Source organism: Prinia subflava, chromosome 27 (assembly GCF_021018805.1).
Source record: "Prinia subflava isolate CZ2003 ecotype Zambia chromosome 27, Cam_Psub_1.2, whole genome shotgun sequence".
In the NCBI taxonomy this organism is placed as follows: Eukaryota; Metazoa; Chordata; class Aves; order Passeriformes; family Cisticolidae; genus Prinia; species Prinia subflava.
This window is the reverse complement of record NC_086273.1, coordinates 1,451,466-1,472,258: the sequence shown is the minus strand read 5'-3', so window position 1 is coordinate 1,472,258 and position 20,793 is coordinate 1,451,466. Positions and strand designations below refer to the sequence as shown.

Below are 20,793 nucleotides of genomic sequence, written 5' to 3'. Positions count from 1 at the left end.
ATTATGATTATATATAAATAGACTCTATAAATTGGATACTGCAGTCATATCTTTAATGTAATTTCAGTACAATTCCTACTATAAAAAAAGGAAAAGTGATCTATAAACACATAAGATTGATATAAAAAATCAATATAAAAATATTAAAACCTCCTTTATATAACCCTCTTGGTTAATATAGATCTTGGTACGGAAAGACAGGTATCTGTCAGGGAAAACTGGAGTTTCCCTTGGAATGGAGAATGTAAAAAGCCCCTCCCCCCAAATTCTTACAATTTTGCAATTAGGAGCTTTCAGGCAAAAATATGGGAATAGGAATAACAGCTGTTTACTAGGAATATTTAAAAAAATACAAATGCAGTAGTACAGAAAAAAAAATCAAAAAGCAAACAAAAGTTCTAGAAAACCCTGATAGAGACAGAGATACAACCTGACACCCTGTTGTCAGGGTATTGGAAGCAGTCCAAATAAGTCTTCCTGGAGTAACAAATGTTATTGTGTGAATGTCCTGGTTTGAGGGGGAAGTAAGTTTTCCAGGAAGCTGTGGTCAAACCAATCAGTGGTCAGGTTTGAATGTTGGCACCTGGAGTGGCCACTGAGAGGTTGGACATGCCTCTGAGAACACAAGGGGTTAAAAGCAAGGACTTTCAGAAGGATTTCCTCTTTGGTTCTGGTTCCAGAAGTGCACACATCCTCCTCCCCTGCCCAGCTTACAGGGCTCGGTGCGGGTGGGGAGGGGAAGAGGCATGCAGAGCCTCATCCAAGATGGAAGTGTGGAGAACTGTGGAGGTGCCTTCCATCCCCGTTCCCCTCTCTCCCCCCGCAGAGAGAAATTGCCGCTTTGGAATTGATATTGGCAGCAGCTGGCAGTGGAGAAGGAATTGGGGGGGGAAGGTGCCCGGCTGCGTGGGGGAGTGCCGAGCCTGCGGCCCTGCAGGGAACGAGAGACTTTTAACTCTTAGGCAGAAGAAAATTTTTTCCAGACATTGATTTCTCTTGGCTGGTGGTTTGAGAGAAGAGAGAGAGACAGCCTGGGACTGAGATGTCAAAGGAAGATGAAAGGAATCCCAAATGGGCAGAAATGGAGTGGCTTTTTGGGCTGGGCTTTTCTTGCATAATGTTAGCCATAGACTGAACCTGAATCCTCCTGAACATATTTAAGAGTGTATTTGGGTGGATACAGTTGGCTTGAGCCAAAGACTTTGTGGCAGTGACTGCCACTGTAGGAGTGGAGCGAACAGAGAAGAGAGGAAGAGGGTGTGGTGGTGCCCTCTGCCTTCAGAGATGAAGATCTCTGTTCTTGGAACCCTCAGCCCCAGGGGAAAATGGGGTGGACTGCTGTCCCGAAATGAGAAGATGGCTGGTTTTTGGTACTTGGCCAAGCATCCTTAAAAGAGCCCTGTGTGCGGTTTTGGTCCATGGATGGTGGTGACACCTCTGGACATGGAAAGGAGGGTGTCACCCTGGCAGAATTCTCCGGGTGGTGCCATGGGTGACATGGAAACACGGGATGGTGGACCTTTTCCTGTGCTGGGGGGTCTATGGTGCGAGAGAGACTCCTCTTTCCCTTGCTGAATTGAAGATTAGTTCTCTTTTTTGAGTGGTGACTGTTTTGATTGAGAACCCAAGGTTTTGTTTGAGCAAGTGAAATGGAAGGGAACATGTAAGTGTAAAGGTTTGAGCATAGAAGGGTGGAAATTGTGGGAGAAGAAGAAATGTTCTGGGAAGTTTTCATTTCTGTTTTTTGTGTGTTTAGGTTTTTTCTCTTCTGTTGCTGTTCCTATGTAGTTTCATAGTTTTCTTTCTATTTCCAAGTTTTGGGCCTGCTCTTCTCTGTTCTTGATCACATCCCACAGTAGTTCTTAGGAAAAATATATACTCGTGGGTGCACTGGCATCTGGCCAGCGCCAACCCATGACAGTGAAGTAGAGATGATCCTGTAGAAAAAAGGGTCCAGTGCTGGCAAGATGGGTCTTCCTCCGAGAATTCAGTGGAAAACCGGCTATCTTGTAGTTTGGGATTGCTGGCTTTATGCTGGTGGAAAGGCTTTGGCTCCTCCCACTGGGTGGAGCATCTCACAATGGAATGAAATAATGTTATCAGTCATGTGAGAGGCCTTAAACGGCCCATTCACAGGTGATATCCCTTGGAGGAGGATGGGTAGAGGAAGAGATTAGGAAGCACTGCCTTATCTGGTGTTATCAGCTGTCCCATTAACAGAAGGCATCCGCCCTCTTCCCCCCCTAGAGTTACAAAATTAAGGAACAATATCTGCCAACCAGTTTCAACAGATGAAAATAGAATACACATTTTTGGTTACATTTTTCAACCCAAGACAATATAAAAATTATTGGCCCCCTTTTCCACCTATTTTCCCAGCGCTCTCCAGTGCCAGCTACCGGGGCCGGGAGTTCCTGGCTGTGTTCCCACAGAATGATGACAAGTCCCCCAGTGCGCTCCTGCAGCTGCTGCTCACCTCCTATGGCCCTGCTGACACCCAGGTGTCAGTGATGCTTCATGGCAGCTTCTTCACACAGAATGTCACCCTGAGGCCAGATGTCACTGTGCCCTTGCCTCTCCCCTCCAACCTGGAACTCACTGGAAGCCGCACTTCCCATAAAACGTTGGTGGTCCAGGCCAGTGCTGACATCTCCGTGGTGGCTGTCAGCACCAAGAGCTACACCGTGGGTGCCACTGCCCTCCTGCCTATGGAGGGTCTGGGCACCAGGTACTACGTGGTGACACCTCTTGGGAACTACACTCATGGCCTGACCGAGTTTGTGGTGGCTGCCAGCGCTGCCACCACTGCTGTCAGCATCACCACCACTGCCACTTTCCACTATGCTGGGGCCACCTATGTCCCCGGCACTGTGCTCCGCCTGTTCCTGCAGCCCTACCACAGCTTGCAGCTCCAGAGCAGCCAGGACTTCACTGGCACAGTCGTGGTGGCAGACACCCCTGTGGCCGTCCTCAGTGGCCACACCTGCGTCAAAGTGTCTGCTGGCTTTGATTTTGTGGTTGAGCAGCTCCTCCCAATGACAGCATGGGGGAGGAGCTACATGGTGCCACCCAACCCGCTGCAGACAGACATTGACTTTGTTTATGTGGTGACGGATGAAGACAACACCATCACCTACAACACCGGGAGTGGGAATGCCACTGTGGCCATGGTGGCAGGGGAGGTGCAGACACTTGTGGTGAACCGTAACTCGCACCTGTACATCAGTGCGGTGGTGGCAGTGCAGGTGGTGTTTTTCTTCAGTGGGTCATCTTGGCAAGATCCCTTCCTCCTTGTTGTCCCACCTGTCACAGCCCACTGCACTGCGTTCCGCTTCAGCAGCCTGCCCGGCCATTATAACCATGCCATCCTGATTGCACCCACCACTGCCACTGCCACCACCACCCTCAACCATCGGCCAGACAACACCGTGGCATGGCAGGCCATTCCAGGCACAGATTTCTCCTGGGCCAGCATCACCGTGAGTGCAACGATGCAGAGTGCTGAGAACTCGCAAGTGCCTATTGGCCTCCTGGTGTTTGGGTTCCAGAGTCACACTGGATATGGCTTCCCTGGGCTCTGTGCTGCCAGTGAGTAGAGTCAGTCCATTGTTGAGCCACCCCCGCGGTTGGGTGTTGTCCAGTTGACCATTCATGGGTTTTTTCTTTTTTTTCAGTCCCCACACCACTCTCCTGTGAGGATTTGGTATGCGAGGAGAGGTGTGACATGGTGGATGGACTACCAGAGTGCGTGCAGGAGACTTTCTCCACCTGTTGGCTCGCTGGTGGGCCACACTGCCGGAGTTTTGATGGAAAAACCTTTGATTTCATGGGAACGTGTACCTACACCTTGACCACCATCTGCAATCCCGATCCCACTCTTCCTGCCTTCTCTGTTGAGGTCAAAAAGGAGGAAAAGGAGAACCCCAAAGTTTCCTCCATTGGCTCCATCACCATCCATGTTGACAACATCACTGTCACTGCTGCCCAGTCAGAGAATGGGATGGTGAGGGTAAGCAAAAACCAAGTAATTCCAAATTCCAAGTAGTTTTATGGAGTTGCACTGAAATGATGTGTTTAACAATGATCTCAAGGGTCTTTTCCTAAATAATTCTAGGATTTTCTGGTGTGCAGGTAACCCTTGCATGAAAACACTCTCTGTGTTCTTAAACTCCATGTATTGCCCAATTTTGGTGGGTTTTGGTTGTGTTGATGGTTGTTGTCCTGCAGGTGAACAACCACCGCTCGCACCTCCCCATCTCCCTCTCCCATGGGAAGCTCCGCATCTACCAGAAGGGCAAATTCATGTTGATCCAATTGAATTTCAACCTGAAGGTCCTCTACAACTGGGATGATCATGTAGTGATCAAGCTTCCAGCTACTCTTTCTGGAAAAGTCTGTGGAATGTGTGGGAACAACAATGGGGACCCTCGAGATGACGGTCATTCTCCTGGTGGAATACAGGTGTGGGATATTGTGGAGCTGGGGAGAAGCTGGAAGGTGGCCAGTGAGAGTGGCCGCTGCCAGGACACCTGCGATGGTGACTGTGGGCGGTGCAGATGGGAGCAGGAGGTGATATACAAGGCAGAGACCTGGTGTGGGAAGTTGTCCCAACATTCTGGGCCATTCCAGTCATGTCATGACACTATCAGTCCTAATATCTATGTGAAGAACTGTATCTATGACCTGTGTGCCAATGAGGGGCGCCATGACGTGCTGTGCCACGCCCTCCAGATCTATGCCGATGACTGCCAGGAGGAGGGGATCAACGTTTCCGATTGGAGGACGGCAGTGGGATGTCGTGAGTAGAGGCTGGTTGGGTGAAATACTCCTTGGGGTGCGCGCACCCTAATTAATGTGGGACTGAAGATCCATGGGATCATGGACTGGGAAAGGTTATGGCAGCAGATCCGAGCAGGAAGGCCATGGAAGTCTAGGGAGATTCCAGAAAGTCCATGCAGAAAGTCCATACAGTCCATAGAATCTCTAGAAAATCTGAGCAGAAAGTCCATAGAGACTCCATAAAGTCCAGGTAGAAGGCCTAGGAATTCTGTGGAGATTTCAGAAAATCCATGGAGACTCCAGGATATCTGTGTAGATAGCCAAAGAAGTCTCTCCCACCGTGTGCCACTCCACCCTGACCGCTGTTTTCTTCTCTGTCCAGCTCTCACTTGCCCACCCAACAGCACCTACAGCACCTGTGGCCTCGCCTGCCCTGCCACCTGCAACATCCCTGCTGTGTCATCCAGCTGTGCTGCAGTCACCACCTGCATGGACACCTGCGTGTGCCATGAGGGCCTTGTCCTTGACGCCAACACCTGCATACCCCCCTCTGAATGTGGCTGTGTCTTTCGGGGTCTCTTCCATGGCCTTGGTGAGGAATTTCGGGGTGACGTCACCTGCACCCAATGCTGCGTTTGTGACGTGGTGCAGCGGCAGGTGGTGTGCTGGGATTCCGGTTGCGGCACCAAGGAGGAATGCCGGGTGGAGGAAGGGATCCAGGATTGTTATCCCAAAATTTTTAGGGTCTGCCTGGCTGTTGGAGCCACCCACTACGAGACCTTTGATGGCAAGAGGTTTATCTTCCAGGGGACATGTGTCTACCTGTTGGTTGGGTTATGTGAGGACATCCAAAATTTGGTGGGATTCCAGGTCTTGGTGCAGAATGGCCACCGGAGTGACAACCTCATATCATCCATCGGTGTGGTGACAGTCAAAGTCTACAACAAAACCATCAGCATCAGCAGGGACCACCCTGGAAAAATCATTGTGAGTTTATGAAATGATCCCTTATCTTACCACCACATTCTCCACCTCATCCCAAACCTCATACCATTAATGAGTGATTAAATCTGAAATGTAATTAGATCAATGTCATTTGGGTGTTCCAGCTGTTGAAAGCAGAATTGGAATTTGCCATCAGACCCAAATGTTATTAATTTTTATGGTTTTCTCTCCAGATCGATGAGTGGTTGATCAAGTGGACTTCCTCTTGGGACTTGGACCTTCTCATTCTCTTATATCTCAAATTTAATTCAATTCAAAATTTAATTCAATCGATACATTTTGGTTGCTCTAGCTGTTGAAAATAGTTTACCATCAGACTGCAAACTTGATCACTTTTTATGGTTTTCTCCCCAGATTGATGAGCAGTTGGTCAATCTCCCATATTACTACAGTGAAAGGAAGATTGTTGTCTACCGTGATGGGCAGGACGCGGTGGTAGAGACCAATTTTGGCCTCGTTGTTACCTACCACTGGTACAGCCACGTCACCGCCACGGTGCCCAGTGGCTTTGCCAACGCCCTGTGTGGGCTCTGTGGGAGCTACAATGGTGCCGCCAGTGATGACATGATGATGAGGAACAACCATGTGACATCAGACCCAGATGCCTTTGGGAACAGCTGGAAGGTCACAGATGTCCCAGGATGTGGTGAGAGGTCAACAGTGGAATGTTCCAGCACTGCTGCATCTTCCCGGCTGCAACAGGAAGTATCTGGGATGGGGTGTGAAATTATTTTGGAAACAGATGGACCCTTTAGAGCATGTCATGGTCATGTTGATGCCCAGCAGTACTTCCAGAGCTGCATCCATGACTCCTGCCTGTTCCCTGATCAGGAAGAAGGGATGTGTCCAATCATTGCCCTCTACGCCACCACATGCCAGGCTGCTGGTGTGTCCATTGGGAGGTGGAGGACAGATAATTTCTGCTGTAAGTTGGGATAATGGGAGGATTTCCTTCAGCAGTATCCAAAGGATCCTCAAGTCTGCTCCAAATCCCTGTATAAACAACCCACGGGTGGGTGGGAATCCAGTGGAAATTCCACCCAAAATCTTGGTTGATCCTATAATCCACTCAAATGAAACCCTTCCTAAGGAAGAATTTGCCTCAGCTGGAATAATTTACCCCCTCAAAATCTCCAGTTTCCTGGTGTTGGCTACAAAATGGCAAATTTAGAGGGTCAGCCACCAAAAAATGCACTAAAAATAGTGGAATTGGCTTGAAGGGATCCGGTTTGGAGGTCAGTTGAGGACCCAGTGTGGAGCAATCCAATCCTTTGAGGGAGTGTTACATTTTTCTCCATAAAAATGTGAGAAATCGCATGGTTTAGCAATAAGAATTCCTATTTTAATGGGCTGGGATATTCCTTATGGATGATCATAGAATCGTCATCAGATAATCATGGGATCATCATTCAATGATATCCCCAATCACATCCACAGGGACGAAAACAGGGTTTGTCAGGAAACTGGGCTAAAAGCCTCTGTATTTGGTAAAGTTTGCACCTGAATTCCAGGAAACTTGCAGGATTTGGCTTGGAATTTCCTGGTTCCTCATGAATCCCATTGTCTCCCGGCAGATATTCCCTGTCCTTCAAACAGCTCCTATGAGCTCTGCTCGCACACCTGCCAGCACACCTGCGGCGCTGACTCTGCCACGTGCCCAGGGCGGTGCCGCGAGGGCTGCACATGTCAGGACGGCTTCATGCTCAGCGGTGACGAGTGTGTCCCCATGTCCCACTGTGGCTGCAGCCACCACGGAGTCTACTACAAGGAGGGGGAGACATTCCACCCCACAGAGCAGGAGATGTGCCAGTGCCTCTCCAATGGCACTGTGGAGTGCCAAAATACCACCTGTCCTGATGGTGGCCCCGGGAAGGTCATCAGTGGTGTCTTCCAGTGTCCCTTGCAGGCATCCAGCACCTGTGTGGCCACAGGTGACCGCACCTATGTCACCTTTGATGGGATGGCCTTCAACATCACTGGTACTTGTTCCTACATCCTCACCCAGACCTGCACAGTTGACAATGTGACATCATTTATTGTCACAATCCAGAAGGAGGCACGGCAGAAGGGGAAGGTCTCCGGGATAAAAGCGTTGTCTGTGGAAGTCTATGGGGTCACCCTGACCTTGAAACAAGGAAGGGGGGAAGATGTCATGGTAAGGTGGCACTTTATGTTCCAAATCTCATGGCATGCCCCCCAAATTGGGTTTCCTTGATGGAAGGGACATCTCAGCCCATCTCCAAGCCCAGTCCATGCTCTCCCTAATTTTTCTTTCTAAGCAAGATCTGTAAATGCATTGAAACTTTGGTTGGAAGGTGTTTTCCCTAAACTTTATGTTCTACCTCCATCCGTCTCAAAACTCTGTTTCCTCAGTGAGGGGAGCCTTCACCCCATCTCCAAGACTAATCCATTCTCATCTGAACTTTTCTTTCCAAGTGGAGTCCACAAATCTGTCAGAATATTGTTTGGGAGGTGTTTTCCCCAATTTTTTCATCTCACCTTCTCACCGGAGGACTCTTCCTTCTCTATCCCAGGTGGATTCCATCTCCCACCACCTCCCCACCATCCTGAGCAAGGGACAGGTCCAGGTCTACATACATGGGACAGGTGTCCTGCTCCACACTGACTTTGGCCTCTTTGTCCACTACGACCTCATCCAGCATGTGATGGTCACGGTCCCCCAGACCTACATGGGGCGCGTGTGTGGCCTCTGTGGCAACTACAATGGCCAACGCCGTGATGATTTCCAGCTCTCCAGTGGCCGGCATGCTCCAGATGCAACAGCCTTTGGATCTGCATGGAAGACAATGGATACACCTTGCGATGACACCTGTGCCAAGGATGAGTGTCCCACCTGCACAGAGGAGAAAGTGGCTGTCCTCCAAAAACCCAACTATTGTGGCCTTCTCACGGCCCCTGAAGGTCCCTTTGGCTCCTGCCATCGCGTGATCGACCCCATCCCATATTCCCAATCTTGCATCCATGACCTCTGCATGACAGGAGGGGACACGCATGTCCTGTGCCAGAATATCCAGAGCTATGTCACCGTGTGCCAAGATGCCGGAGTCATTGTGGGGACTTGGAGGACACCATCCTTCTGCCGTGAGTTTGGGAGGGCACAGGGGCAAAGGTCCCCTGTTTGGGGTTGGGAAGATCTCCAAGTGATACTGGAGTTTGGGGGGGCATAGGTGGGGAATGTTCCCTATTTGGGTGTGGGTAACAGTGGAGACACACAGGACAAGGGATGATGGTGATGGGATGAGCTTTACGGTCTCTTCCAATACAAGTTAATCCATGATTCCATGAAAATTCCAGCCCTTGCCTGCCCAGCCAACAGCACCTACTCCCTTTGCACCAACACCTGTGCTGGAAATGCCACCACCTGTCCCCAAACATGCACTGAGGGCTGCCAGTGCCACCTGGGCTTTGTCTTTGATGGACACAGATGCATTCCTGAGAAGTATTGTGGATGCTTTAGGGATGGGGAATACTATAAGGTAGTTTTTCTGGCCTTTTTTCCTGTTGTTAAGCATTTATGTCTTTTTTTCCCTTCATTTCCCCCATGTTTTTATACATTTGTTTCCTTTTCCCCTTCTTTTCCTTCTTCCTTCTTTTATTTTTGTTTTTCTGCATTTACACCTTTAGTTCTTGCATTTTCCCCTATTTTTCTGTCTCATTTTCCTGGCATTTTCCCCGTTTTCATCCCCCTGTTTTTATGTCATATTTCCCCTCCATTTTCTTTCTTTTCCTCTCTTTTTAGGCAGTTAGATCTTTTTTATTGCCTGTATTTCTCCCTGTTGGATGCATTTGGATTTTTTTTCTGCATTTTCCACATTTTTCCTATACTTATGCTTTTCCCCAGCATTTCCCCCCTCTTTTTATACATTTATGTATTTTTTCCCTGCATTTCCCCCCTTTTCCCTATTTATAGGGAGGGTATGTTGTACATCACTTTGCCTTGCAACTTGTTCACTATTTTCCCTATTCTTCTGCACTTACCTCCTTTTTTTTTGCATTTTTTTTAATCCCCTATTTTCATGTGTTTTGTTTTCTTCCTTCTCCCTCCCCACAGCCCCATGAGATGCTTTTCAGGGATCACTGCCAGCAGTGTTGCACCTGTGTCCCTGGCCAGGGCCTTACCTGCCATGAGCACACTTGCACTGAGGACGAATCCTGTGAAATCCGGGAAGGGGTCTTGGGATGCATCAATAAAAGTGAGGAAAAACAAGGGAAAAGGGGGTTTTAGATGCAAAATGGATCTGGGGATGCTTGAGGGGTTGACTGTGGAAAAAAGGGAAGGGGAGGTGGAGGGAACAGCATCCTGTGTCGTTTACTAAGGGCCTTTCCCATGGTTTTCCATCCCATGATTTCTCACATGGTTCATTCTGTGGTTGCTCCCACAGTTTCTTCCATCCCATGATTTTTCCTCTTCTGTGGTCTTTTCCATCTCACAGTTTTCTCTCTCACATGACTTCCCCCCACTTTTTTCCCCACCCTTTCCCCCAACCCATGGCTTCCTGCAGTGTTTGTCTCCTATTTCACCCAGCCCACGGCTCATCCCGCTCTCCCTCCCCTCCCAGACCCCTGCAAGTCCCTGCGCTGCCGCCCCAAGGAGCGCTGCCGGCCCCGCGGTGCCCAATCCCACTGCGTCCCAGCCCTGGTTGCCACGTGCTGGGCATGGGGTGACCCACACTTCCGCACCTTCGACGGCCTTGACTTTGACTTCCAAGGAACCTGCACCTACACCATGGCCGAATCCCATGGCAATGACCCTGGGCTGGTGCCCTTCAGGGTTGAGGCCAAGAACGACATCCGTGGCGGGATCCAATCTGTGTCCTATGTCTCTTTGGTCAATGTCGACGTCTATGGACAACGCGTCTCCTTCCGCCGGAATGACGACGGAAAAGTCTGGGTGAGTTGGGTGGAAATGTGAGAATTTGGGCTTTTCCCCCCACTTTTTGCTTCATCCAGCTCTTCCCTACCTCCTTCTTCATCCAGCCAGTGCCAATGTTATTTTGGGATAAATCAGTTGGTCTGGGTCTGGGAGGCGGATTGTTGAAATGTTGGGCTATTTTGGGAATAAAATGTTGGGATATGTCAGGAATAAAAAGTTGAGAAATGACGGGAACAAAATACGAGGAATAGAATGTTTGGAAGTGTCAGGAACAGAGTGCTGTGATAAGATTGGAATAAGATGTTGGGATTTGTGGGGAATAAAATGTTGGGATATGTCAGCAATAAAGCAGGATATATGCCAGGAGTAAGATGTTGAGATAAACTGGGATAAAATGTTGGTGTGTCTAGGGAATAAAATATTAGAGTATTTCAGGAATAAAATGTTGGGATACAGCAGGAAGAAAACACTGTGGAGTGTTTGGATATTTTGAGAATAAAATACTAGATCATAGTGGGAATAGAATGTTGGGGTAGGGCAGTAATAAAATATGGCAGGAATAAAATGTTGGGATAGGATGGGATTTAGCGTTGGACTATGCTGGGAATAAGGAATTGCAATATGTGGGGAATAGAATATTAGGACACATTAGGAATAAAATATTGGTGTATGTCGAGAATAAAACATTGAGATAACTGGGAATATTGGGCCATTGGCAGGTGAATGGGGAGGTGACGCTGCTCCCAGTGCTCCTGGCAGATGGGAAGGTGCGGGTCCGTCCCAGTGGGCTCCGTGTTGCTCTGGAGACAGATTTTGGTTTCCATGTGTCCTACGACTGCAACTGGCACCTCCTGATTGACCTCCCCAGCAGCTACTTCCGCCATGTCCGCGGCCTCTGCGGGAATTTCAAACTCAAGCCCCTCGACGACATCCCCGAGGCTGGTGACAACATCACTGCTGTCGTCACATGGGCCAAAAGCTGGAAAAGTACTGACTCTGAGGCCGACGACCCGATGTGTTGGGATTATTGTGATGGAGTATGCCCAGTGTGTGATGAGAAGAAGGAGCTTTATGGTGGGAACCAGTATTGTGGGATCATCAAAAAATCCTTCCAGGGGCCCTTCAGAGCATGTCATGACTTAGTGAAGCCTCACGACTTCTATCGCAACTGCGTCCTAGATGTATCCCACTCCCTATCCTGCATTTTTGAGACTCTGGCCACAGAGTTCCAGGCCTTTATCCTTGTGTCCCAGACCTCATTCTGTGCATTCCAGACTCCATGCCGCATGGCCCAGATGCTTGCCACATGGCTCAGACCTCATCCAGCTTGTCCCAGTCTCTTCACACATTTCCCAGACCTTCCTCCTTACAATCCAGACAGTTGTTGTTTTGCAGACCCTTCTCCATTTTTGAGACCCTTTCCCAATCCCCACCCACTCTACTGAATGCTGTCCACTCCCCTAATCCCTCCCTCACTCCAGTTTCCTCCCCCTGCAGCCTTACCTTGCCCTGAAAACAGCCACTATGAGCCCTGTGGCAATGCCTGTCCAGCCACCTGCTCCGACTGGGACAGTCCAGCCACCTGTGACCAGCCCTGCATGGAGACCTGTGCCTGTAACACCGGTCACGTGCTCAGTGGCGGAGAGTGTGTGCCAGTGTCCCGCTGTGGCTGCACCCGTGATGGCCGCTACTACCGTCCTGGCGAGGAGTTTTGGGGTGATGACACCTGTCGCTCCAGGTGCAGGTGTGACACGGAGCTGGGAATGGTGGTGTGCGAGGACTCCGGGTGTAAGCCGGGTGAGGTGTGCGTGGTGGTGAAGGGCGTGCGGCGGTGCGTGGCCAACAGCCGCTCCATCTGCGTGGCCACTGGTGACCCCCACTACACCACCTTCGATGGGCGCCGCTATGACTTCATGGGTACCTGTGTGTACCTGTTGGCTGGGCTCTGCTCCACTGATCCCACCCTCATCCCCTTTGCTGTCACTGTGGAGGACAATCACCGTGGCAGCCACCTGGTCTCTTTCACCAAGGTGGTCACCATCGAGGTGTACAACATGACCCTCAGCCTCAGCCAGGAACATCCCCAGAAGGTCAAGGTAGGGATGAAGGAGATGATGGGAGTGGTTCAGAGTCATTGCATGGCATCTGGGGAGGGCTCAAGGTCACGGTATGGCCTTCAGGTGCATTTCAAGGTCATCACAGGACACCTGGATGGAGTTTCAAGGTCCTTGTAAGGTCTTTAGGTGGGTTTCGAAGTAATTTCAAGTCATCTGATTGGGTTTCAAGATCCTTTTATGCTATTCAGGTGGATTTCAAAGTCATTGAGGTGACATCTGGGTGGGCTACAAAATCAGCCCTTGCTGGGCTTCAAACTCATTGCATAGTGTCTCGGTGGGCTACAAAGCCCTTGTGTAGCATCTGGGTGGGTTTCAGGGTCATTCCATGGCATTGGGTTAGGTTTCAAGGTCATTGTATGGTCTTCAGGTGGGTTTCAAGGTCATCATGTGGCATCTACGTGGTCTTCAAGGTCATTCTATGACACCTGGGTGGGTTTCAACTTCATTGTGGGACCTCATGCCACCTGCGACTCTCTTTCCAGGTTAATGGTGTCCTGTTGGACCTTCCCTTCAGCCACAACCACCAGCTCCAGGTGTCCCTCCGTGGCATCCATGGCTTCATCAACACTGACGTGGGTGTCACTGTCACCTTTGACTGGTACAGCTACGCCCGTGTCATCATCCCCAACACCTACGCCGGTGCCGTCTGCGGCCTCTGTGGCAATGACAATGGCGACCCCCATGATGATTTTGTTACCCGCAATGGCCACCGTGCTGACAACGAGACCCACCTGGGGGACAGCTGGAAGGTCGGCGATGTCCCTGGGTGCTCACCTGGGTGCGGTGAGGGCTGCCAGGTGTGCAGCGACGCCCAGAAACGTGCCTACCGTGGGGACAAGCACTGCGGGCTGCTGGGGAAGAAACGGGGGCCCTTTGCCGCCTGCCACGATGTCATCGACCCCGCCCCTTACTTGGATGACTGTCTCTTTGACGCCTGCCTGTACGAGGGACACCAGGACACCGTGTGCCAGGCCATCGGCGCCTACGTCGCTGCGTGCCAGAGCCAGGGCGCTGCCGTGCGGCCCTGGCGCACAGCTGCCTTCTGCAGTATGGGGAGACTTGGGGGTCGGGAGAGTACAGGGGGTTTTGGAAGGCAGGGAGGGACACAGAGGTTAGGCAAGGAGTTTGGGGTGTCTGGCAGGCAGAAGGGGTGTTGGGGCTGTCTGTGGGGGCTTGGGGTGTCTATGGCAAGTTTGAGGTGTTCCCCAGGGGTTGCTGGTCTCCATGGGGGAGCTTTAGGGTGTGAGTGGGGTTTTGGGGTCTACGCAGGGAGTTTTGGGGTGTCCATGGGGGGTTTGGCATTTGCATGAGGGGTGTTAAGGCTTTGATGGGAGGTTTTGGTGTTCAGACAAGGGAGTTTTAGGATGTCCATGGGAAGTCTGGGAATTTGGGGCCTGCATGGGGAGTTTTGGGGCATGATGGGTATTTGGGTTGTCCATGAGGGTTTTGAGGTTGTTTTTTGTATCCATGGGGGTTTTGGTGTTCCCAACCCTTCTCCCTTCCTGACAGGCCCCGTGTGTCCCCCAAATCAGCACTATGAGCTCTGCGGCTCCCCCTGCCCCCCCACCTGCCAAGGGGAAGTTGGACCTCAGGACTGCTCTGATGCCTCCACATGCTCTGAAGGTTGTTTCTGCGATCCTCTGGATTTTTCCGGAGCGGGGATCACTGCGTGGCCCTCCCCCAGTGTGGCTGTGTTTTGGAGGGCCGCTACTACCCCCAGGGGGTGCAGTTTTACCCGGAGCCCCCCTGCACTCAGCGCTGCGTCTGCTCTGAAAATGGGGGGCTGGAGTGTCACCCCACTGCAGGCTGCTCCAGTGATGAGGAGTGCATAGTGCAGGATGGCGTGCTGGGCTGCCACCCCCGCACCTGCAGACAGTGCCAGGTTTTGGGGGGAGGGGCTTACAGCACCTTCGATGGGCACTTGGGGAATTTTGGGGGGTCCTGCACACTCCTGCTGCTGCAGTTGGAGAAGGGTGAGCCTGAAGAAGAGCTGGAGCCTATCACAGTGGCCTTGGAGCAGGAGGACATGCACGTGCAGCGGGTGACGGTGACGGCACACGGGGTGACCGTGGTGATGGACAGGGGACAGCAGTGGGAGGTGGCGGTAAGTGGAGGGCCTGGGGCCTTGGGGGTGCAAGCCCAGGTTTGGGGGGCAAAAAGATAGTTGGGGGGTAAAAAAAAGGGGATGGAAATGGGATTTTGGGAGGTGCAGGAGTGAGGAAAGGCCTGGTTAAGGGTGAAAGCTCTGACTGGGTGCATGCTCTGTTTTGTGGGTGCAAGCCATGTTTTGGGGACAACACTTTTGGGGATGCAAGCCTGGTTTGGCAGGTACAAACCCTGTTTTGGGGGTAGAAAGGGGTTGGGTGAAAAAGAAGGGGATGAAAAGGGGGTTTTGAAGGACATGGTAGGGGGAAAGGGGTTCTTTGGGGGTGTAAGAGCTGCTTTTGGGGTACACACACCACCTTCGGTGTGCACTCTGGGGTGTACAGACCATTTCTGGAGTGCTAAACCTGGGTTTGGGGTGCAAACCATGATTTTGGGGTTGAAAACTCTCTTTGGAGTGTAATCACCTTCCCTTTTGGGGATGTAAACCGTGAATTTGAGGTGCACAGAAGTAAGCCCAGACCCTAGTTTTGGAGGTACAAACCCTGTTTTTGGAGGTGCAAACCCTTATTTTGGGGGGTTAACCCCACCTTTGGTGGTCCGGCTTCCCTTTCGGGATCCTCACCCTTTCTCCCCCAGGTGGATGGCGAGCGCCACTTGCTGCCGCTGTGGCTGCGTGGGGGCGCGGTGGGGGTGGCGCAGGTGGGATCCCACCGGCTGCTCCAGGTCCAGGGGGGCCCCAAAATCCTCTATGACGGCAATGCGTATGTGGTGCTGACGCTGCCACCCCCATCCCGTCGCCCTCGGGGCCTCTGCGGCAACTTCAACGGGGACCCCAACGACGACGACCCCGCCAGGGAGGCTCTGGACAGCCCCCCCCAAAACTGCACCCGCCTGGCGCCCAGCCCAAGCTGCTCCCCGGCCCAGGCGCGGCGCTGCGCAGTGCTGGCAGACCCCGAGGGACCCTTCGCGGGGTGTCACGGCGCGGTGCCGCCCCACGCGTACCTGGGGACCTGCGAGCACCAGGTGTGTGGAGGAGGGGGCGACCCCTGCCCCGGCTTTCAGGGCTACGCAGCCGCGTGCCAGGCAGCCGGAGGCGCGCTCCGGGAGTGGCGGGAGGCCACGGGTTGCCGTGAGTATATGGAGGGGTCGGGAATTCTGGGGGGGGTCGGGAATTTGAGGTGACAGGAGGTATGGAGTTGGGAATTTGGGGTGGTGAAGTTTTGGGAGGATGGGAATTTAGGGGTCAGAATTTTTATGGGGGCAGGAATCCTGCAGAGTGGAAATTTTGATGGGGGTGTATCACCGTGGAGGCCTAACCAGAAAACAGACTGGGGACACAGATCTGGGTGCATCAGAGCATGCAGGGCAGAAGACCCGGTTTATTTACAAAAACCTACTTTTATACTATTTCTATGAGGCCTGTGGATTGGAGGAAGGAATTCCCACCTCCACACCACATTGGTGAAGAGGACTGTCACACAGTCTTGTTTGTCCCAGCAGGGAATGTAAAAACAATGGCGATGTTTATAGAACATAGCTGATGTTTAGATTAAAAGAGCGTGAGAAGGTACGGACTTCTCCTTTAATATGACACTCAGCAAACCAGGAAAAACTCATGGCAACAGGGGTGGGATTTTGGAGGTCTAGAGGAGTGGAATGGAGCAGGGGCTCGTTCCTGCATGGAAAAAGGTATAAATGTCCACATTGCTAAGCCCCTATCTAGGGATATCCCAAATCACACCCCCAAAGGAAACCATTCCCCCCCACCCCCAAACAGTAAGCCTGTGTCCCACAGTGGAACCGTGTGCAACCAGTGAGGCTCCCACAATGGTAGCCCCATCAGACCATCCACCCCAAAGATGGGACGGCATTGATCCCAGGAGACACCTGTTGACCCCTGATGATCCCCTAGTAGCCCTAATGACTGCATTTGTTTTTTCCCTCCCTCTCCCAGCTCTCACCTGCCCCCCCAAGAGCCGCTACCAGCTGTGTGCCCGCACCTGTGAGCACACCTGTGCAGGTGTGTCGGCGCCGCCCCCGTGCAGCGAGCGCTGCTTTGAGGGGTGTCAGTGCGCCGAGGGGCTGCTGTTCGACGGGGCCCGCTGCGTCCTCCCCGGGACCTGCGGCTGCCTGCACCAGGGGCGCTACTTCCAGGTGGGTGTGGCCCCAGTGCTTCCCAGTACAGCCCAGTTCCAGCCCTAGCTCCTTCCTGGCTCCCCATGTTGATGCCGGGTCCCTTCAGTGTGCCTCACACAGTGTTCCCAGTCCCTGCCAGTACACCCCGGTTTTCTACCAGTCCTTTCCAGTTCCCTCCCGAGTGCCCCCCAGTGTCTCCAGTCCCTCCCAGTACATTCCAGTTCCTTCCAGTGTGCCCTCCCCGGTGTTCCCAAGTGTTCCCAGTCTCCCCAGTCCCCTCCAGTTTGCTTCACAGTATCCTCAGTCCCTCCAAGTGCAACACAGTTCCTCCCAATCCATTCCAGTCTCCCCCAGCTGACCCTAGGTCCCTCCAGTGTGCCTCCCAAAGTGTTCCCAGTCCCTCCCAGTACACCCCAGCATCCTCCATGTCACCATTTCTCCCCAGTGTACCCCACTTCCCCAAGTCCATCCCCCTGTGCGCCCCCCTTTACTCCAGGGTCTTTCCTCCCCTCCAGTCTCTCCTGGTATTCCCTGTATTGTCCACAGTCCCTGCCAGGGCATTCGAGTCCTCCCCCCCTTTCTCCCACAGTGTTCCAAATCCCTCCCAGTTTGTCTCTCTTCCCCCCACAGTGCCTCCCAATGTATCCCAGTCCCTTAGTGGGGGGACTTAGTGTCCTTCCCAGTGTCTCCCAGCATGTCCCAGTGTCCCCCTGTGTCTCCACCAGTGTTCCCAGTGTCCCCTAGAGTGTCCCAGTCCCTGCAGTGTGCCCCCATGGGGGACATGGGGATGTGTGAGGGCATGGGCACACACTGGGGACATGCTGGTGGTCCCCATGGGTACCCATTGGGGATATGGGAGACATGGGCCCCCTTCCCCCCTCCCACGACACCTCACAGCATCATCATCCCCATTTTTTTGGCCATTTTTGGCCACTTTTCCCTACTTTCCACATTTTATCCACGGAAAACAGATTGCTGAGACCATCCTGACCCCTGACTGCTCCCAGTCCTGCACCTGCCGGGGGCCCGGGGGCCTCCAGTGCCGCCCCTTCACTTGTCCCTTCAGCCACACCTGCGGCCTCCGTGATGGCACCCGCACCTGCATTGCACACCCGGGGCGCTGTGCCCTGTCCCCTGCCACCCGCTTTGTCACCTTTGACGGTGTCACTGGGGCCACCCTGGCCACTGGCATCTACATAGTGGCCAGCGTGTGCAACCCCCGGGACCCTGCATGGTTCCGGCTGCTTGGGGACATCAGGGACATTGGGGACCAGCCAGCAGTGGTGGCACTTCACCTCTTCACCCCCCATGGCCTCATCACTGTGCGGAGGAACAGGAAAGTCTGGGTAAGTTGTCACCAGCCTGGGTGGCACCCAAAAATGTTGTCACCACTGCATGTTGGCACCCTTTATGTCCTCCTCATCTTCATTTTAATTAAAAAAAAAAAAAAAAAAAAAAAATCAGTATTTTTTCCCTAAGTTCAGACCAGGTAAGAATCCCCATGGGTTGTCCAATCCCACCAGCACCACATAATGTTCTTACCTTAATTTTGACCAAAATTGCTCTTTTTTCTCCCAGTTTCATGTCAGACAAGCACCTACATGGGTTGTCCCTCATCCTACCCCCACCATGCCTTGATGCATCCCATCATATTTCCACAAACTCCCTCTTTTCCACGATTCCTCCAACTCTGCTTCACCCCTGTGTCACCCCCAATCGCCTTTTTTCCCCTAATTTGGTGTTCTGCAGCTCAACGGGGTCCCCACGCCTCTGCCCTTGGAGCTCCCGGGGCCGTTGGCCATCACAGAGACGCTCACGACCCTCCGGATCAGCCGGATCCCGGGATTTCTGGTGGAACTGGGTGCCACGGGGGTGACAGTGGAGGTGCCCAGGGAAGCACGGGCAACGCTCTGCGGCCTCTGCGGGGACTTTGACGGTGCCACCAGCAATGACCTGCGAGGGCCCGACGGGACGGTGACGAGCGACACGCGGGCACTGGCCGAGGCCTGGCGGGCACCTGACTTCACCCAGGTGGGGGACACTGGGGGACACTGGGGGAGGGGTGTCTTAGGCTGGGGGGATTTGGCTGTCTTAGGGGTGGCACTAGGGGGAACAGTGCCAAAAAACGGGTGAAAATAGCCTAAAAAAGAGGAAAAGAGCCTCCCCACAAGGGGAAAGAAGCTCCAGAAGATGGAAAAGAGACCAAATGGGGAAAAACAGTTCCCCAAAAGGGAGAAAAGAGCCCCAAAAAGATGAGAGAAAAAAGCCTCAAAAAGATGAGAGAAAAAAAACCAGAACAAAACCAGGAGATAGAACCAAAACTGGAGAAAGAGCGCAAAAAACAGGGTAAAGGACCCCAAAATACTGGAAAAGAGACCAAAAAAGGGAGGAAGAGCACAGACGGTGGAAGTAACCCCAAAGGATGGAAAAAGAGACCCATAAATGAGCAAAGGAGCTCAGAAATGGGGGGAAAAAGCACAAAGGAAGGGAGAAAAGACCCCTCAAAGAGGAAATGAACTGAAACAAGTGGAAAAAGATCAAAAAAAGAAGATGGGGGGAGGGTGGAAAGAGCTCCCCCAATGAGATTAAAAGCTCAAAATGGTGGGAAAGGACACAAAAAATGGGTGAAGGACCCAAAAAGGCGGCGGGGGCGGGGGTGGGTGTGAAGAAGTATGAAAACAGAAGAAAGAGGAAAAAAAAATAAAAGTGGGAAAAGAGAGAAAAAGGGGAAAGGGGCCAGAAATATATGGGAAAATATGTGAAGGATGAGGAGGGGGAGGGAAGAGGACAAAGAGAGAGACACCAGAGAAGGGGAAAGGGGGGACGACGACAAGCAGGAAAAGAGACCGGAAAAGGGAGGAAAGATCTGAAAGATCTTAAACTGGGGGAAACTGCCACGAAATCCCCCTTTTGCCTTTCTTCCCACCCAGTGATGTGGAAAATTGGCATTTCACCTGAGTGGCCGCGCCCCATCGCGGACGTCACCCTCAAACCGCCTCAGATCCGGAAAACCCGGATTTTTATAAGCCCCCAAACGGTGCTTTCGCCCCAAAATAAAACCTGTGAGGAAATGCCGTTTGCGGGTGATCTGGGGATAAAATCCTGGGGATTCTGGGAAAACAGGAGCGTGAGAATGTGCTGAGGGGCAGTTGTGGGGCGGGGAGGGCTGTTCCCACCCTGTCCTGCCGCGGGCGGTTCCGTGTCCCCCCTTCCCCCGCCCCCCGTCGGTCAATATTTCCCAACGCCGGAGTCCCACGGGGGGGGAGGGGCGGGGGGGCACCCGGATGTTTGGTGCCGGGGAGGGGGAGGGGGTTCCCGGACATCCGAGTCCAGCGTGGGAGGAGTGCGCTGCGGCACACCTGGAGGGGACCCCTCACCAGTATCCCCAGTTCCTCCCAGTACATGCCAGGACCCAACCCCCCAGCCCCCTCCAGTGTGCCCCCCGGCATCCCCAGTCTCTCCCAGTACAACACACCCCTACCCCCCAGTCTCTTCCAGCCTTCCTCAGCTGACCCCAGTGTAGCCCCACTGTCCCCAGTCCCTCCCAGTGCATTCCAGTCCTCCCCCACTATTCCCCACGGTGTTCCCAAATGCCTCCCAGTTTGTCCCAGTCCCTTCTACTGCATCTCAGTGTCACTAAGTGTCCCCCCAGTGCCCGTTTAAGCCTTGCAGTGTCCCCCAATATGTCCCATCATTCCCCAGTGCCTCCCAACGCATCCTAGACACACTCAGTGTCCCCCCAGTGTCCCCTCCAGC

The 20,793-nt window shown here is 52.6% G+C and overlaps 2 protein-coding genes across 2 annotated transcripts; both read left to right on the top strand.

Annotated features, from left to right (window-relative positions):
- The first annotated feature begins 746 nt into the window (after nucleotides 1-746).
- LOC134562308 (IgGFc-binding protein-like) lies at nucleotides 747-14,633 on the top strand. The gene is given in 14 exon segments (XM_063419693.1): nucleotides 747-789; nucleotides 2,380-3,588; nucleotides 3,675-4,009; nucleotides 4,228-4,798; nucleotides 5,162-5,766; nucleotides 6,139-6,709; nucleotides 7,359-7,939; nucleotides 8,319-8,886; nucleotides 9,100-9,281; nucleotides 9,857-9,998; nucleotides 10,365-10,696; nucleotides 11,398-12,774; nucleotides 13,278-13,842; nucleotides 14,305-14,633. Coding segments are annotated over 14 exon segments (7,404 nt in total). The 3' UTR covers nucleotides 14,628-14,633.
- On the top strand, nucleotides 14,633-20,108 carry LOC134562400 (IgGFc-binding protein-like). Its single transcript, XM_063419781.1, has 6 exons — nucleotides 14,633-14,899; nucleotides 15,538-16,030; nucleotides 16,856-17,055; nucleotides 18,009-18,383; nucleotides 18,787-19,068; nucleotides 19,968-20,108. The coding sequence occupies exons 1-6, from the start codon at nucleotides 14,822-14,824 to the stop codon at nucleotides 19,968-19,970; spliced, it is 1,431 nt and encodes a 476-aa protein (XP_063275851.1). The 5' UTR covers nucleotides 14,633-14,821; the 3' UTR covers nucleotides 19,971-20,108.
- The last annotated feature ends 685 nt before the right edge of the window (nucleotides 20,109-20,793 follow it).

Bases quoted from the DNA above. Each gene is read 5' to 3' on its own strand.
- LOC134562400 (XM_063419781.1), top strand. From the start codon at position 14,822: ATGCACGTGCAGCGGGTGACGGTGACGGCACACGGGGTGACCGTGGTG. The intron at 14,900-15,537 runs GTAAGTGGAGGG...TTTCTCCCCCAG, and splicing joins GACAGCAGTGGGAGGTGGCG to GTGGATGGCGAGCGCCACTT. The intron at 17,056-18,008 runs GTGGGTGTGGCC...CACGGAAAACAG, and splicing joins ACCAGGGGCGCTACTTCCAG to ATTGCTGAGACCATCCTGAC.